The 19,139-nt window shown below is 44.6% G+C and overlaps 1 protein-coding gene across 1 annotated transcript in view; it reads left to right on the forward strand.

The window, feature by feature from the left end:
- The first annotated feature begins 2,717 nt into the window (after nucleotides 1-2,717).
- Nucleotides 2,718-19,139, forward strand: part of EMB3119 (Ribose 5-phosphate isomerase, type A protein) — a 58,123-nt gene continuing 41,701 nt past the window's right edge. Inside the window, exons 1-6 of the mRNA XM_087373147.1 lie at nucleotides 2,718-2,965; nucleotides 3,067-3,116; nucleotides 3,411-3,503; nucleotides 3,683-3,724; nucleotides 3,829-3,891; nucleotides 17,492-17,578. Of these exons, the coding sequence (XP_087229273.1) occupies nucleotides 2,812-2,965; nucleotides 3,067-3,116; nucleotides 3,411-3,503; nucleotides 3,683-3,724; nucleotides 3,829-3,891; nucleotides 17,492-17,578 (489 nt within the window). The 5' untranslated portion in view covers nucleotides 2,718-2,811. The remainder of the gene's footprint in view (nucleotides 2,966-3,066; nucleotides 3,117-3,410; nucleotides 3,504-3,682; nucleotides 3,725-3,828; nucleotides 3,892-17,491; nucleotides 17,579-19,139) is intronic.

The following is a 19,139-nucleotide window of genomic DNA, read 5'->3' on the forward strand; positions in this document are numbered from 1 at the left end:
TGAACTAGTTGAGAATTCTCAAAATCGGTGGGACAATTCCTAGAGGCTAGTAGCATAATGGCCAGTCCATTTGCAAAGATAACATACATTTGGAAATGGCCCAAAACACACCTTCTGAGTAATCGACACTTTCTCAAACAATTGAACCTCCACATAGTCCATAACTTCCTGAGTTCTGTCTCACAAGATCCACACCTTCTTTGGACCAAACACTTGACTGATAGATGGAGGAATAGCCAGAATCTTTCCCAAAGAATGAGCAGCCGCACCCAGATTAGAACCCATTTATGCAAGCAAGGAAGGAAATTCCGACCACATAGGACACTTCCAATACAAATGCATCAATCGAAAAAAAAGGACTCTAGGGTATTGCCAATACCACCGCACCCATAAACATAAGAGACTGACCTAGAAAACCATTGTGCAGCTCCTCAAAAACACATCACACAAGAAAGAGTCCTTTACCCAAATACCGCACCTCATACCCTTTTGTCGAAACATCGCCTTTATAGGCCATGAACTCCCTAAGTCCACCAATGGTGGGAACTCGATCCATAAAGAACAAGTATACACGTCCATTTGCCAGCTTTTGTACTTTAGGTTTGATAACATCGAATTAGAGATGACAAATCGTCTTGTACTTGACCCTGACCTCTCGAAGTTAGCATTTTGATGGCTTAGACTCGCTATGAGCGACATCAGGAAAAAGAAGACCGCATGCACCCTCGTCAGCCAGCTTAGAGAACTCGCTCCTAAACTTTCTCGTAAGGGTCTATGACATAGAAGGTCTACTCCTTCTTCGAAAAGTTTCTGGAAGGTGTCCCTTCCTCAACCCTATAGCATCCCCAAGCTCCAAATATGTTGCATGCACATCAGAACCCTTTGCCACTAGCCCTTCAACTGGTCTTACGGGCACAGAAGATGGCTTCGGACCAGAGGAGTCCGAAAGCTTCTTGCACACCAACTCACCTACCTCAACAAGCCCTCCGAACGTTGAAACCTTCTCGAAAACCTTGCTGTACAGCATGTCACACCTCTTATGCCTCTCGAAACCTTGCTCTACAGCAGGTCACACCTTCTCGAAAACCTTGCTCTACAGTAGGTCACACCTCTCGCGGATGCAAAGAGGACAAGACCAGTGGATGAAGGACGGCTCAACTCCTGACATGCAACTCCTCCACTCTCCCAATTCCTGGTTAATCACTCTCCTCTTTACCCTTCTTCTTGAATCGATAGACTATTGAGCTAAATTGGTGGGTGTTTATAGTATTAATATCCGATACTTTGTGATGCTAATTGTCTAAAGTATATGGACTACTTTAAAGGTCTTAATAACCTTAACACATGGCCTCAACACCAATATTTGAAAATCGATACTAACCAACCCAAAGATTAATGCCTAGTTGATTTTTGGTTCATTTTGTGTGTATATATTGACAATTCCAATGAGATCTTAACAAACCACAGATCTTTTAAAAACGGAACTTGTTCATGTTTGTGTAATCACTTTACCATAAACATGACATTTATGATTCTTTAATTGTAACCATGTACAACCTCAAAAATATCCTCCACATTTCAACTGTGTGTGTATGTGCATCGTATGTGTGTGCGCACATGCACGTGTGTGTGTGTGTGTGAGAGAGAGAGAGAGAGAGAGAGAGAGAGAGAGAGAGAGAGAGAGAGAGAGAGGGGGGGGGGGGGGGGGAGGGGGGGCAAGCATTTCGACATGTTTCTTATCATTCCTTAGCTATTATGTAGCATAGTCCTTTCATGAAAGTCAAAGCCAACCCTTGAGAATCTCATAAGAACATGTCAAGTTTTCCATTTAGATATTGGGGAGTTAAGGCATAGAGAGAGAGAGAGAGAGAGGGGGGGGGGGCAAGCATTTCGACATGTTTCTTTTCATTCCTTAGCTATTATGTAGCATAGTCCTTTCATGAAAGTCAAAGCCAACCCTTGAGAATCTCATAAGAACATGTTAAGTTTTCCATTTAGATATTGGGGAGTTAGTGTTCTGAAGAGAAAAGTTGAAAGTTATATCTCCCTAACAAAGTAAGGCATATTAGATGCATTTATCCACTACCTAGGTATTCCTACATAACAATGGCCTCTTTGTGATCCATTCACTATAGATGATTTAAGATAAAGATGCAACTAGATATTCAATCATCATTGAAGTTAAATTTGGTTGGAAATCTATGGGGTTTATTGTATTTTTTATCCATCACTTCAAATGAGTCTTCATCCACAAGGCAAAGACTATGTGGGATATGCGTAGACTTATTGTAGAGAATTACTCATATAATCCCCTCATTGTGCTCTCCTTGTATTTAGTGCTTCATCATGGTGCGGAGGTGGAAAGAATGCCATTGGTTGGAGCTTGAGCCCCCTGCGCATGCAAATGGCAGGAAGTGGAGTCGATGGCCTCAACTAACTCAACTTGTCACGTGGTCCTGTGGAGGGGCAGATTGCTGTGGACCAGTAGGCGAGGCGGGGGTCGAAAACTCAAGCGCCCCCCATACACACACACAGACACAGAGATACCTGGACCGAGGCCTCAAGAGGAGAGGAGGGGGATGTTGGGTGGAGGCAAGGGAAAGCCTTATCCGTGGTGTGGGCCGAGTCAGCAGCCAGGTCATCATAGAGATGGGGGAATATTCCGACAAGTGCTAAAAAGTACGCAAGCTCGAAAAAAGGGGAACATAAAAAGTAGCAAGTGCGCAATTGTTGCTGCTTCATTAATTCATTCATTCATTCATTATTAGCGGTCAATCGAGCTTTTTGTGAGTTGAGCTTGCTGCTGTAGCTATGGCGATGGCAGCCTTTGCCTCAGCCTCTGCACCCGCCTCTTCTTCCCCCCCATCCTCTTCCCTCCCTCCATCCTCATTCCTCTCCTCCCCCTTGCCTTCCTCTGCCCGTTTTCATCCCTCTCGCCCCCGTCCCATGGCCATCCGTGCCTCCGGTAATCACTTCTCCCCCTCGCGTGCTTGCAGCTCCTGTCTCTTACAGGCTTTTTTCTGCATCGATTTCCCCGCGCATGATGGCTTCTTGTGCATTTTGCAGTTTCGAAAGTTCTCACTCAGGATGAGCTAAAGAAGCTGGCTGCTGATAAGGTGGGTTAGAGATGTCACACTTTTGCCATCTTGTTCGAGTTTTGAATGCGCTCCTCTCTTTGAACATGTGGCCCGCTTTTGCACGACGTCTCCAGTTTCCTCTTGAAATCTTACAGACTGGGAAAATGGGGTTGGTACGCGAGAATCTCAGAGTGGGAGCAAGCGCTTTGAGTTGGCAGGAATTCGAAAGGACAGTTAGCACTGTCGAGTCCTGCATTGCACAGCTCACCGTCCTTTGGTGTCACTTTATCCATAGTCATGTAACTAAGCGTGAGTGTAACTTTCTTTCTGCAGGCTGTGGATTACGTAGAGAGTGGGATGGTTTTGGGGCTTGGCACTGGATCTACTGCTGCGTTTGTTGTTGCGAAAATTGGAGAACTTTTGAAGGTGCTCAATAGAATTTTTCTTCACTAAGTGAATACCTATTTTTTTTGTCAGCCTCAATGGTTTGAGCTTCTGTGCATCTGTCTATAATGATGATAATCCCATGAACTTTAGTGTTGTTCACTTCTTCCAGACGTCTGATTCTTTTTTGCATTATGTTGTTTAACTGTGGAGGCTTGCAGGAGGGAAAGTTGAAGAACATTGTTGGAGTTCCTACTTCCAAGGTATACATAGTCCTCTGGATGCTTCGAAATCTGATCTTATCTTGAAATCCGTCAACTGGGACTGAATCCGTCACAGTATGTTTCTTTCTGCCTGTTATATGCAGCGGACAGCAGAGCAAGCGGCTTCACTTGGAATACCTCTCTCTGTTTTAGACGACCATCCTAAGGTCAGGAGTTACGTTTTAGTCTCCTACTTTTTGTAAAGACTGCCAATTGTAACGTGGCAGCTTAGGTTTAAGTAAAGTATATTTCTTCTAGACATTTAGTGCCTTGCTGTTATTTGTGTTGCATGTCATCCGGTCTACCAACCAACATAAAAGGTCCTAAGCTTTTTCAATGTCCCAATCTATCTTGTCCCTCACCCCATGTCCATGTCTGTGGAATTATAAGATTGGAGCTTCTAACTGCAACTGGTACTACATTGTTTCAATGACATGAAACCCTTAATTTTTGCTGTGCTTTCCAACCTATTTTTTTGGCATTCCCAGGTCTCTGTTCGGTCATTATTCCATACAATCATGATCCTTGTGCAGCTACGGCTGACTTTACAAATTCTATTCTGTGCACTTTAGTATCATCCATACAGCATGCTTGTGTATCCCAATATAATTTCCTGTCTTTTTGGATCACTATTTCTCAAAGTTGTGTGTGGCGTGGCCATACGATTGAGATAGTTAAGGTCAATGTTTTTTAATCATTGATAATTACATAATAATCCAATGGCTAGCCGATCGTCATGCCATTTCTTTAGCAAAAGTGCATAGAAAGCAGCCAAGCAAAGCTGCTGCTTGACTGTAATACAATAGTTTCAGGAAGCTCCTGCAAAACCTTTGAGAAGTTTCAAGGTAATGGAGAGCCTAAATATGTGTACTTGGAGTGTGCATACTTCCATGAATGCATTCAAGGTACCCGTTATGGTTTTCTAATGTTGGACAGCAGCACTTGAGGCTGCTAGTTTTGCTATAGCAGCAACAGCAGCACCTTTTGCAAGTTGTATCACCTCCAAAAGGGGTCAAAAAGGAACTACCCACTGTGATGTTAGGCGTGGAACTCCAAGGGAAATGAAGCCTGTAGAGTAATTATCTAGGAGGAGCCCATAATAATGTGGAAAGGGGAGATACCTATGCCCACCTGATGACAGCATGTAGAGTCATTGTTACTTGGTAAATGTATGCCTTTACCTGGCATCCAGTGAAACACATTGGATGTACAAATGCAGCTCATGTTGGGTTGGAAGGGACAATGCCCCGCCTGTAAGGTTGCATGTGAGATGTCAGGGGCTTGTCACGTCTACAGAATGTGCTTGCTTAGGGCCAACACTACTCCGCAGCAGAAGATGCACCCCGAGATCTCAAGATATTAATGCGGAACAAAACTCAAAGATATGTGCTTTACTTAAATGTAGGAAAATCCAGATCTGAATGAGTACTCAGATGGATAGCCAAAAACGGAAAGTACAAAAACTGGCCCGAATATATACCAACACCTCTGGAAAGTACCATTCCAGGCTCTGTTTTGCTGCACCCTTTGTAAGAAACTCTTCCTCCCTGCCACATGCCTCTTTGGTAGGCTTCCAGTACCCTCGTGTCCCTCGTGCTTGAGGTGACTAGTGCCACAGTGTGTGGTGGTTGCACAGTTATCTTGTTTCGGGAAGGTCAAATGCCTTGATTTTGCAGAGGGCTTTTATGTTTTTGCTGAGTGCAAATCTCAGCTTTTGGGTGACAATTTCAAAGGGCTTTTGCCTGGCAGTTTATGCAGTGTATGCCTTGAGGCAGTGTGGAGCCAGAATGCTCACATTGGTCTTGTTTCCGCAGTGTATTCAGTGACATTTCTTGCAGGTCACATTCTGTGTACGACAACTTGAAAAATCTCAGTTGAGCCACGCTTGGCCAGGGCGCATCGAGTTTACTCGGTCCCTAACTGTCCATCGTTGACAGTGCTCAAAAGATTTTCTCTTCAGTGTTGTACGTTGGGATCTGTGTTGTTACTGTGTACACAGGGCCGTTTATGCATCACATTGTCAGGTGAAAGTACCAGGAGAGCGTTGTATTTTGTATGCTACCTCAGTGTTGAGGTGTTTTTCACTTGGTACAGGTGTCAAATCAAGGGGCTTTTGCCCAGATTTTGCTTGTGAGCACTTGAGTTACTGTTTGAGACCTTCAGATGCCTTTTATCCCCTTGGCAGAAGGGTGATTGCTTGGGATTTGTCCCATTCTTTGTTGCAGGTTTGTGACAGGCTGAAGTGTTTGGAGCCTCTTTTCAGTGAACAAAACAGTGTATGACAAGTGGTTTATGCATATAAAATCAGTGCAATACCTCATCTGAGGTGGGAGAAGTGTCCAGGACAGCAGTGTTTTGTGCTTCGTCAGCTGATGATGCACTGATAAAGCACTTGTGGAACAGCTGCAGCATTCTGAAGTTACTATTTTATGCCTATTTGAGCACGGTACAGTGTGTCAGAAGGTACAGTGATTGGAGGGAAATTTTCTGTTTTGCTGCAGATTTTTTTTACAGTAAAAACAGCACTATTGTGAGTGCTCCTGGCTCTTGATAGAGCAGGTTTTTTCTGAGAAATCAGAATTTTATTTAGTCATTTTTTGATTTACAGGGAGTCAGGTACTTTCCTTATCTGATATGGCATCAGGGGGAAGTGAATCTTCAATTCTGAACATAAAGAAATTGGAAGGGGCACACAATTATGCATTATGGGCAGAACAGTGTCTGAATGTACTTCTGCTAAAGAAGATTTCTAAGCCCATAAGGGTGAAGGGTGTCAAGCCATCTGGGATGTCAGATGATGAGTGGGAGGAGCTTGATTTGTCCGCTAGGGCTGCTATCATGCTTACTCTCAGTGATTCTCTTGTGTTCAATGTTCAGGCTGAAAAGACCTCTTATGGCCTACGGCAGAGGCTAGCAGAGTTGTATGCCCAAAAGAGTTCAGCCAGTAAGGTTTATTGGTTGTTGAAAAAGCTTGTAGACCTTCGCATGAAGGAAGGTACATCTATGACCTCACACCTGAGTGAGTTCAATGCCATCTTTACACAGCTTATTGCACAGGGATTGAACCTTGATGAGGAGTTCAAGGCTACTTTCTTGTTGTGTACCCTCCCTGAGAGTTGGGACACTCTCAAGACCACCCTGTCTAATTCAAATGTCACTCTTATGTATGCTGATGTGGAGAGCTCTCTCCTTATGGAGGAGATGAGCAGGAAGAATAATGCGGGCAGCAAGTCTTCAAATGCTTTGCAGGTACAGGAAAGAGGCAGGACTCAGCAGAAGGGGAGATCTGCTGGAAAGTCCAAATCCCGCAGTCAGTCCCGTGGCAAAAAGGATGTTGAATGCTTTTACTGTGGCAAGAAGGGACATGTGAAGTCTAAGTGCTTCAAGTTTATACGGGATCAGAAAGCCAAGAAGGCTGAGACAAAGGATGCAGGCAGTGGAAGCAAAGGCAAAGGCAAGGCCAAGGCAGATGACTTCGATGCAGTAAATGTTGCAGCAGAAGACAGTGAAAGTGACAGACATGATGTTTTATGCTCTTCTGTTGTAATTGCACATACATTGGTTATTGATGGCCATGACATGCACACCTGGCCCTTGGATTCAGGTGCTTCTTTTCATGTTACTCCTCATAGGGAGTGGTTTACTTTCTACACAGGTACTCATGGAGTTGTTCACCTTGGGAATAACTATGCATGTCAGATTGCAGGGATTGGCAGTATACAGATAGTATTCCCTGATGGACGCACATTTATGCTTGATGGTGTTCGCCATGTGCCGCAAATCAAGAAAAATCTGATTAGCACTGGCTTGTTGGATGACAGTGGTTACCACACCACATTTGGGGATTCCGATTATTGATGGCCAGGTTGTAGTGGCTAAGGGTTATAAGAGTGATACCTTGTACCCTCTTTATGTTTCCAGTGTAGGTAATCATGTTGTTGCCATAACCGAGCTGCCAAAGGTTTCATTGTGGCATAGCCGGTTGGGACACATGTCCGTTAAAGGAATGCAAGAACTGTCATGTTTGGGTTATCTGCCGTCTCTTTCATTTTCAGATTTGCCTACTTGTGATCATTGCATATTTGGCAAGCATTCTATGACTCCTCATAAGAGGAGAACTCCCCAAAATAGAGCACCGCTTGATCTAGTGCATACTGATTTGTGTGAGATGCCACAGCTATCACTAGGGGGTGCAAAGTATTTCATTACTTTTATTGATGATGCCACACGCAAAGTGGGGGTCTATTTCTTGAAGCATAAAAGCGATGCCTTAGATGCTTTCAAGAAGTTTGTCGCTCAGGTTGAGAATCGGACAGGTCGCAGGCTGAAATGCCTCAGATCCGATAATGGGGGTGAGTATGTGTCACATGCTTTTGTACAGTTTTGCGAAGCTAAGGGCATTAAACAGGAACTCACAGCCCCTCATAATGCATCTCAAAATGGTGTGAGTGAGCGGATGAATCGAACTATGCAGGAGAAGGTTCGATGTATGTTGTCTTATGCTGCATTGCCCCATGGCTTTTGGGCAGAAGCCGTGCAAACAGCAGTTCACATAATTAACAGGTCGCCGAACAAGGCTTTGGAGTTGAAAGTGCCAGAGGAGGTGTGGTCTGGCAAGCCACCTTCATATAAGCACTTACGTGTGTTTGGCTGCGAGTGCTTTGCTCATATACGCAAAGAACTGCACACCAAACTAGAGCCAAAGTCTTCCAGATGCATCTTTATGGGTTATGGTGACGAAGGTGAAATGGGGTACAGGTTATGGGATCCCGTCAAACGGAAGATTATACGCAGCAATGATGTCATCTTTAAAGAGGATAGTGTACACAAAGAACCCGTGCAACTTGTGGAATATAGGAGGGTTGTTTATGATGATGTCGGACAGCAAAGAATGCCCATTAATATGCAGCAGCAGGCTGCTGTAGATAACCCTGTTCAAGAGGGTATACAGGCTGAAAATCAGCCAGACAATTTTGCCAATGATGCACCACTGGATATGCCAGCAAATGGGGCTGGGGCTGTAGAACAGCCAAGTATGGTGGTACAGCCACCCGTCATGCATGACGAATAGGCTAGACAGCAGCCTAATCCGGAACATTTTGTTAGGAGGAGCACCCGTGTACAACGGCCTCCTAACAGGTTTGTTTCAGGAGCCAATAATGTGGCTGATTTTATCATGCTGACAGATTGTGGTGAGCCTTCCAGCTTCAAGGAAGCTATGGGAAGAACAGAGAAAAGGAAGTGGGTGAAAGCCATGCAGTCAGAAATGGACTCCCTACTTCAAAATGATACATGGGATTTGGTGCAGCTACCTGCAGGCAGAAAGGTTTTGCCATGCAAGTGGGTTTACAAAGTTAAAGTGGATTCAAATGCTTTACCGAGGTATAAGGCCAGATTGGTTGCCAAGGGATTTAAGCAGGAGAAGGGCATTGACTTTGATGAGATCTTTTCCCCTGTAGTCAAGATGACTACTTTGAGAGCAGTGTTAGCTCTTGTTGCTCATGAGGACATGGATTTATGTCAGATGGATGTGAAGACTGCTTTTCTTCACGGAGATCTCCATGATGAGATCTATATGAGTCAGCCAGAGGGATATGCTGTTAAAGGGAAAGAGCAGCTTGTGTGTAAGCTCAAGAGGAGCTTGTATGGACTCAAGCAGGCGCCAAGAGAATGGTACAAGAAGTTTGATGCCTTCATGCAGTCCCAAGGGTATCATAGGTGTGAGACCGATCACTGCTTGTACACCAAACGGGCAAAGGATGGCAGCTTGATGCTACTCATTCTATATGTGGATGACATGCTGATTGCCAGCAAATTTCAGCAGGAGATTAGTGCTTTGAAGAAACAACTGCATAAGTCTTTTGACATGAAAGACTTGGGTGATGCAAACCATATTCTTGGTATGCGGATTATTCGTGACAGGTCCAAGGGACTTTTGTTTCTGTCACAGAAGGAGTACATTGACAAAGTGCTGCAGAGGTTTAAAATGGAGGGGGGGAAGTCTATTAGTACCCCGCTGCCTCCACATTTAAAACTCAGCAGTAAGGACAGCCCCAGATCAGATGATGATAAGGCTGAAATGGCCAAGGTTCCGTATGCATCTGCAGTTGGTTCTTTGATGTATGCCATGGTTGCCACTCGTCCGGATATTGCTTTTGCGGTGGGAGTCATCAGCAGGTATATGGCAAATCCAGGCAAGTGGCACTTGGAAGCAGTGAAAGGTGTCTTGAGGTATCTCAAGGGTACCAAAGACTTGTGCATATGCTATGGTAGGCAGGATGCATTGGTGCATGGTTTTACAGATTCAGACTATGCAGGGAATGCAGATAACCGGAAGTCTACTACCGGCTATATTTTCACATTTGCAGGAGGTGCTATATCATGGGTGTCTCGGTTGCAGAAATGCGTTGCACTGTCAACCACTGAAGCTGAATATGTTGCAGCCACTGAGGCTTGCAAGGAAGCAATATGGCTTACTCGGCTGGTGGGAGATTTGGGCATTATAGGAGATACGCCAGTTTTGCATTGTGATAGTCAGAGTGCTATCATGTTGGCAAAGAATCCGGTCTTTCATCAAAAGACCAAGCACATAGATGTGAAATACCATTTCATCAGGGAGGTACTGGAAGACAAGCGACTTGAGCTTGTGAAGGTGCATACTGATGATAATCCTGCATATTTGCTCACTAAGAGCTTGTCTACAGAGCGGTTTGCACATTGCCGCCACATCATGGGATTAGGATGAGACCATTCTTATTTTATGGTCTTGTATACAGTAACTGTATATTGCTGTAATTTTTATTCTTTTCTCCCCTTTAGGCACATTGGCCTTTAGGTGGGAGGTTGTTGGGGTAAAGGCACATTGCCACCCTTTTATTAAAGATATGACACCTATGACTGTCTTAAGACAGTCATAGGGTGAAAGCCTAATCCTAATAAAACCTATGAGTTTGTGGTATGGCTCTACACTTCACACCCACACTTTTGTGTCTCCCCTTCTCTCTCTCTCTGTCTCCTTTTGTTCCACTCCCCCATTCTTTCCCTCTCAGGATGTGCCCAAGAGAGAATAAGGAAAGTACCTGGACGCATCAAAGTGGCTGCAACACATGGCGTCGAGACCATGGCAGATGGCAATGGATACATGGCATAGATCTGGCCTGGGAGAGACATATCTGGAGCAGCACGAGATGGGGGGGTATCCCGGTGTACAGGCACCTACATGGCAAGCTATCTGGCAAGGTGTGTGGGTAAGCACATGGCTTGCAGCATACCCTAAAGATGGAGCAGGAATATGGTGGGACAGATCAGCAAACAGGTCGGCCAACAGTAGAGCTGGTTGGGGCTAGTTGAGCCAGCCAACCAGGCTTTGGTTAGGCTGGTAGGGACAGCCAACCAGGTCGGTTTTCAGCCAGACTGAGTCGGCCAAAATAGGGCTGACCAGTCGGTATTTTTGCCAGGCCTCAGGGTCTATAAAATGAGAGGCTCAGGCCTCATTTCAATATCCAGCAGTGCAGCTTCCAGCAGAGCAGAAAGGAGCAGCAGAGCACAACCCTTGGGGCCTACATCCAGAAGCTGAAGGAGTACCAGTGTTGCTGCAGACTTAGCTCAGTGTGAGGCTGAGACCTTGGCTGAGGTCAAAGGACGGAAAGTCTACAGAAGCTCCAGGTGGAGCACGCGGGCTCGAGTCTAGAGATAGCTAGCTGATAGGAGAAGGACCTTGTGGTAAGATCAGAGGACCACACCATTGGTGGGACTTTGGATCTCTCTCTCTTGTATTGTGTCCATAGTTTTGGACGGAAATATATATTTGGTGGTTTCTCTATCTGGTTGGTTCATTGTCTATTGATGAGTCTGCACATCTATTGAATGCACATAAGTAAAGAAGTTTGTGATTCCACACCCCACACCACACCGTGTGAGCTCCTGGGCATTACTATAAGTCTTCCGCTGCGTGTACCCTCTGTTGGGTCATTTCTAACATTGTGGAGGACAGGAATGCAGCAGTAAGCCTAAATCTACATCAGCACAGTGTGTTCTTGCAGGGCAAGTCTGTAGATTTCTAGTATCTACAGACCAGGGCACGTGCCCTGACCCTGACAGACTGCTGACTGCAGTCAGTCATTCTGCTGACCCATCTTGCCTATAAATAGGCCCTTGCTGTTCCTGTACAGCCTGCTGCAGCTTTCACGCATCCTTCTGTACCTTCTGCTGCTGTACCTGACCACCAGTTCCTGCTGGTGAAGCTGGTGTACTGCTTCCGCATCTGCTGCTGCAGATCTTCTGTACAGTCACAGCCCTTTTTCTGTTTGGATGCTTCACATTGCTTCAGCTCATGGTTCCCTGCTGTACGAGCCAAGGCCTCTGCATATGCACTCTTCACGTAGCAGTGGATCTTGCTGCTGCCAATGTGACAGCCAGATTGCTGTCCACATGGCAGCCTTAGCCCTTCCCCCTACAGGTTCTTCTACCCATATGCATACCCATATGCATGGCGACATGTCAACTGCATGAGCTCTCCTCATTTGGGGGCTCATAGGTGGGGCAATTGACTTTATTTCTCCAACAACTTGAGGGTTGCATGCTTGATATCATTGGGTGGCGAAGAGTGAACAAGCGGTAGGGCCAGGTAGTTGTGGAAGGTTTGGTGTAGGCTGATGGGGGATGTCATAGAGGCTATGTGCATGTGTGCGTGCATATGCGTGTCAGATGGTCGGGTCTATGAGAGCGATTTGTACCTCTGCTCGAGAAACTTCTCCCAAAAGTCCTTGGAGTTACTGCAAACAAAATGTTGAGGAATCCTTCCTCATTTTGGCGGATGAAGTCCCCCTTGTGCCGATGGACTAGATGATGATATTAGTCATTTAGTCTCCTCTCTTTCAGAAGGTGAAGCTTGGATCTGCGTGTAAGTTGACAGTGCATGGCTTTATGGTTGTCATCATACCAGCTATTGTGGGAGACTGATCCAATGGGTGTGGTGGGCAGGTGGATTTGGTGGTGTGGGAGAAAGATTGGAGAGCGGCATTATGAAGGGAATGGGTGATAAGAGCGGCTCTATCCTCTAGTAGGGGTATCATCAATATCAGCAAGCATAGCAGAGAGGTGGTGTTTGTGTGGTGGGATGTGCTCAGTGACGGGAGTGGGATGCACACGCTAAAAAACAAGTAGGTATGGTCGGTTTCAGGTGGAGGTGGTGGAGATTAGAAATCTGTAATGTGAGAGGCCAAGATAGGGGATCCCCTGAGGTAGTCAACTACATTGGAAACTCCTCCATGCAGGAAATTAGTGAGCCCATTGGAAGAAGGCCATCTCTCCAGACCATTGTAGGTAATCAGATCATGCATTCTGATTCCTACCCAAATCTATGAAAGCATGCCCATATGAGGTGACTTGGGCTCATTCGTCTACAAAAACTCGAGAGAAACGTACTTCATCTAGATCAATGTCAATCAACATGATTGATTCATGCTAAATATCAATGATCGATACCTGGGGGTCTACAGTCTTGGCGTTGATGTCTCCAAGAAGGAGAACTTTCCCATAGCTCATGTAATCCATGCTGTCTGGATGTAGGGTTGTATAGGTTGATGCCTCTACCTCCTCTCGGAGCTAACGAGGTCTCTAGGGGAAAGTAGGAAACTGCAATGAAGGTGTCTTATGAAGATCAGATCAAGAGTCTCTTTCTTGAGCTTGAGGTATTTGATGATTTGGTTTGCAAGTGGGTTTATGATGTAGTCCATTACACTTGATCCTTGTGGGGCCTTCCTTGTCCTTGACAATGTGTGTGCCATTACATATTTGTAGGCTGAAACATCCACATAAGTTAAGGTATGGTTGATGTTCTTTAGAGTACATTGCCATGTCTACTATCAGGTGCATGAAGGGGTACGTCATTTTTGTAGATGGGGGATGGTGGGGGCATTGTATTTTGCTCCCTTGTTGTAATTTCTATCCACATGTATGGTTATGTGATTTTTCTTTTACTTTTTCCCATCCTTTTTGGATGTAGCATGCTATTCTACTAAATTCTCTTCCTTGGATGGATTTTTTGCTGTTCCATATTGACCTCTTTGAGAGGCCTTGTACTTTTGGAAAAAGTTCCAACTTCTGTCCCTTTATCTCCATGCTCTCCTGCTGGAGTGTGAATATAGTCTCACGCATTTGGCTGTTTGCTCTCTTGTAGATTTGTTGAACATGGAGTAGGGGATCATGATGCTCTTCTTCCTTTTGGGTATATTTCTCATTTTTGTCCTGTAATATTATCGATGTATCCAGCGAATGCCGTGTTGAAGACTCTGTTTTTATTAGCTTTTTATAACCCTGGCAAAGAAAATTCTGACAAAGATTTCTGCCATGAAATTCAATTCTGACCCTTTTCTCTTGTTCTGTTCTGTCTTTATTTGCTTTTGAGGGGGGTAATTTTTGTTTCTTCTCAATGCAATTCAATGTACTGCTGTGTGGTGGCGTCTTGCTCTGGATATCGAAGCACCTTGTAGGGGCTGGTGTGGCTCTGCTTGGCGTGACCCTAGATTGGCAGAGGGCCCTTAAGCCCTGGCGAACAATTGGTCAGCTTCTGTAAGCAGCTGTCCTCTGCCCTGGCGCTCATAGCTTGAATAGGTTGGATTGGCCAAGGGCCTTTTAGCCTGCCCTGGTGAACAATTGGTTAGCTTGGGTAGGCACCTGTCCTCTGCCTTGATGCTCAGAGTAAGGTGCTTAAGGCTGTGCCTAAGGCAGCTTAATCGCTAAATGAGACAAGTAATGTACAGGCCTTATAGGCTACACACTCACACACTTGCACCAAGTGCATATGGGATATGTCCCATAGTGACATGTGGCACTCACACATGACTCACACAATGACTAGTACTAGATCTTCTAGTACTACACACCAACACATCACATCAACACACTCTTTGGCTATGATATCTCCAACACCCCCCTTTAGAGCAAAGAGTGTGATACCCAACACGCAAAGAGTATACTGATCCCCCTTCACTGCAATATTGCAAAGAACAAGTCCAACTAGCCAACACCTCCCGTGTGATATTGACTTCTCAGTTAGCTTGCGACCGGCAAGGGCAAACCATCACTCGTCACCCCCCCTTACTCTGAACTGGGTGGTCAATACCATCAAACCAAAGTAAAAAACCATATAATCGTTTTTGGGGGACAACCTGGGCAAAGTACCTCTTATTGACTCCAAGTACATTCAATTTAGAGGGACAACTCTAGGCTGAGAACCTTTATTGACTCAACACAAAAACACATAGAGCTAAGCATCATCTACCACCTCGGAGAGGGATAGATCATGCAATATCGCTGATAAAGCTTGCTCTTCAAGTCCAGTAGATGTGGCACAAATATTCTTGAGCTTGTCCAGGGTCTCCTTGGCTGAAGTATTGAGGTCAAGTTTGATGAAGCAGTTTGTTGGCCAACGTCACACCAATAAGCGCCAGTGCTTTGTCATGCTGCTCATCCCTAGCTGAAAGTGAGATTGCTGAAAGTGCTTGTGTATCACGTGAATCCCATCTTTTCTGTTCCTGTGTGGGAGGCACCACTGCAGCAGCTACTGCACCTAGCACTTGGCTCTACCCCTTCCTCCACCTTGCTGAGGAGGAGTGGCAGGTGCAACCACATTCTCTGGCCATGTCTCATCCCCATTGACATAGTCCCACAAGTGTTTGCCAACTAAAATATTGCGTACCATAAAACTCCTTATTACCATAAAACTCTAGAAGGAATAGTTGGTACCATCTAACTTATCCTTTTGTGTGAGGACTCCAAACACATAGTCCCACAAGTGTTTGCCAACTAAAATATTGTGTGCCGTAAAACTTCTTATTACCATAAAACTCCATAAGGAATAGTTGGTACCATCCAACTAATCTTCTTGTGTAAGGACTCCAAACACTTCGTTAGGATTGTTCTGGGCCATAATTGCCAAAGAAAAACAAAATGCAGCAAATGTGAAAAGAATATGCCTTCTTGGGATTTCAGATGCACAACCCAAAACTGCCAAAAAATCTGTCCACAGTGACAGCTTACTGTCAAAGCTAATCAAAGGCTCAAAATGCACCCAAAATGTCTTGCAAATGCCCAGAAGCTGTCAAAATAACACTGCAAAAATGGCAAATGTATGCAATGTCACTCAGACTGAGTCCAAAACTGCCTGCAAAGATGCCATATAGCCTGTACATTGCCAAATTGCATCCAAATACCAAAAGCCCCAAATTCTTGGGAAATTGCAACCGAAAGAGGGCAAATTTATTGAAAGCCCCAAATTTGCAATTTGCCTGTAAAAGCCCCCAATTTGCAGATTTATCTGCAAAGCAGGAAAATCTGCCCAAATTTCTCTTCCAACAGATTTGCCAAACAATGGCTATCCCTGCAAAATGCACCTGCAGGTAGAATTGGCACCCGGAAGTTGGAATTGTACGGACTGTACGGTCAGGTACGGACTGGGCTGTATGCAATGTGTGACTGTATGGATGCAAGTGTACAGAGAGGTGTGTACGGACGGGAAGCAGCACGGGTGTATGGATGATGAACAACAGGATGTACGGACGGCAAACAATACAGTTCCGTACTGTTGTATCGACGACGCTGAGCTGCAGGTACGTGCGGCATCGTACGGACGAGATGGAGCGACAAGTATGTGTGGCGACGGACAGTCAGTCCGTACAATGTATGAACTGTACGGTAGCTTGGCGGTTGAGCTGTACAAACAGCATCGACGAAGCAGCACATGGGCTGACGTATGTCGATGGGTAGAGCTGGTTGTACGAATTTCGTGCTGGAGCAAGAGATGAGCAGAAGCAGAGGCAGGTCTGGGAGCTGGGCTTTGATGAGCAGAAGTAGAGGCAGGTCTGGCAGCTTGGCTTTGATACCAAATGAAGGAAAAACAGAGATGAAGAGCAAGCCACACAAAACGTCTGAATAGAAGAGATTTAAAAAACATACAAAGGAGAAGGTTTTGTCTAATCGACAAAACCTTATCCTATCCACTAACCATAGTTAGGGATCCTAATTGTGGTTAGGGGGAAAAACCTCTAATGAGGGAAAAGTGGCCCTAGTGAGGGAAAAGTGCCCCTAACTCACTTATTGACCATACATTGGTCACTGCCATGAATTATGGCGATAATTCTAACAGGGATAGGATATTCTATTATATTATTTAAGTTGTTTGGAGATCCAACAATATCTATGGACATAATATAAAATCCATGTCAATGCTTACAGGTTGCATCTGTACCACATGTTTGTCCATTGTTGTTTCCTAAACAAAGTTGGCAAGGGTGTTTTCTGTTGCAATGTTTTGGAACTTTCTTTATGTTGGCTGGCACTGTTTAAAGAGGCTATGCAAGCCTCCAGGGTTTTATATCTTATATGCTGTGCTTGTTAGGGTGTTGTCTCAACCTCTATGTCATATATCCATCGAGAGATTGCACGAACTGCAAATTTATGATTTGTGTCCCCCATTTTATACGATATAAATGTCCAACATTTCATGTTCTTCTCATTTCTTTTGAGTTAGTAATGAGAGATATTCTTATGGAAACGATTTGGAAATATTAAACTTGCCTTAGAAGAATTGTCAATATATTCTGCTGGCTGCAAGCGATATTCCCAATATGATACTGTGAGTCTTTGATGCTATTCTTATTACTTATTCTCCAGCAGCTGTAAAGCTAACTGAAGTGTGGAAATAATGTCTCTGGTTGGTACTGTTGGCAGGTATCCCTTACAAGATTTTCTTTTTGAATATTTCAGATTGATCTTGCCATTGATGGTGCTGATGAGGTCGATCCCGATCTTAATCTAGTGAAAGGACGGGGAGGAGCTCTCCTGCGTGAAAAGGTCAGTTGCTGTCTGTTGTGCCAGGGTAGTAGTCATGTTAGGTACTTTATTTGTTTGAAGGATGAGATTTCTACAACACACAAAAAAAGGACTTGCCGGTGATTGTAACGGTCTTGGGTCTGTAATTATTGGTCCTATTGGGGATCATTTATGTGACATGATGGGGCATTGTTCATGATGACTATAAATGCACTATATCATAATCTTCATTGTTTAATTATGCGATATGATGTATGCCTTTGAGGTCTCACGTCTAAACAGTTTTTGACATGCTCTCCCTTTCAAATTTGATGTATGGATTATAGTGTGTTCTTTATCTTAAGATGCATTGAGCTTTTTGTGAAGTGATAGTTCTGTCAAGTTTTGTTAACACTATGGGGGGACCTGCAATGGTTTAAACAAGCAGTGGCCAGTTCTGTCAGTTTGTCAATACTATGGACGGACCTGCAACCGTTTAAAAAAGCAGTGGCCAAGCTGATCTTGGAATACACACAAGAAAAAGAGTGTCATAGATGACACCAGGGCCCCTTCTATTCCATATGAGCATAGAACTACATGCACAACAAAAAGACTTGTTGAATGCGAGAGAAAGAGAGAGAGAGAGAGAGAGAGAGAGAGAGAGAGGTGTGAAATGGAGTGCTTGTATTAAAGTCTAAAGGTCCTCTGCCTTGGATAGTCCTCCTAAAAAGATGTATTGGTTTCCCTATTTTGGTGTGTGGCTTCCTAACATGTCTTGTTATGAAGCCAAGGGGGGATGTATTGTGGGAGCCATATGCATTGGCTTTGATAGGTCTCGTCATTAGGCCTGGCCGAGGTCTAGGATGTTGGTGTATTCCTAGACCTATGAGCTGGTCATGTAGCCATGCTATAACGTGAGAAATTTCTATTCTCCATCTTAAATTTCTGCAAGAATCCCTGGGCATATTTGGTTTGACATAGAAATCTCCCCCTTGGGCTTGCCAAAATTCAATGCCAAGACAATAGTGTAAGAGGCCCAGTCAAATTTCTGACAAAGAATGGACTGCACTGCTGCAATTTGCTGAGAAATATTGCCAGTGAGTAAGGAGACCCAAAGGATCTATGGGACTGGAAAATACAAGGTCCAGGGAGTTCTAGACAGAATTCCTCTGGACAAGAAACTAAAATAGGACAAACTGCACTAGGGTTAAAACCTACCCAACTCAGTCTATAGTTACTGAGGTGATGAAACAAAATTACAAACATGTAGAACTAAAAAAGATGAGAAAACTAGTAGCAGTGAGTATGGACATATGTGGTCCTAGAGAGGGCTGGGTGGTCAGTGCTCGCTCCTAGATGCTAGGAGCGTTCCTATGTGTCGCCACGTAGATTAATGTAGCTCCAAACTGTCATGCTGGGAGGGAGAGAGGTCATTAGATATTGTGGTACCACCGTCTGCATATACTGTGCCGATTGCACTCTTACCCCTAGCTCTTCTATCATGAACCTTTTCTGAATTCTTTCTATTCTTTTCCACATTTCTTTTGCTAGACTTGTGCCCCATACTTGACAGCCATACAAGTCCACTTGGAAAAAAGGAATC

This window comes from Dipteris shenzhenensis, chromosome 4 (assembly GCF_047967505.1).
Source record: "Dipteris shenzhenensis isolate YYH24624 ecotype China chromosome 4, Dip_SZ_1.0, whole genome shotgun sequence".
Classification (NCBI taxonomy): domain Eukaryota; kingdom Viridiplantae; phylum Streptophyta; class Polypodiopsida; order Gleicheniales; family Dipteridaceae; genus Dipteris; species Dipteris shenzhenensis.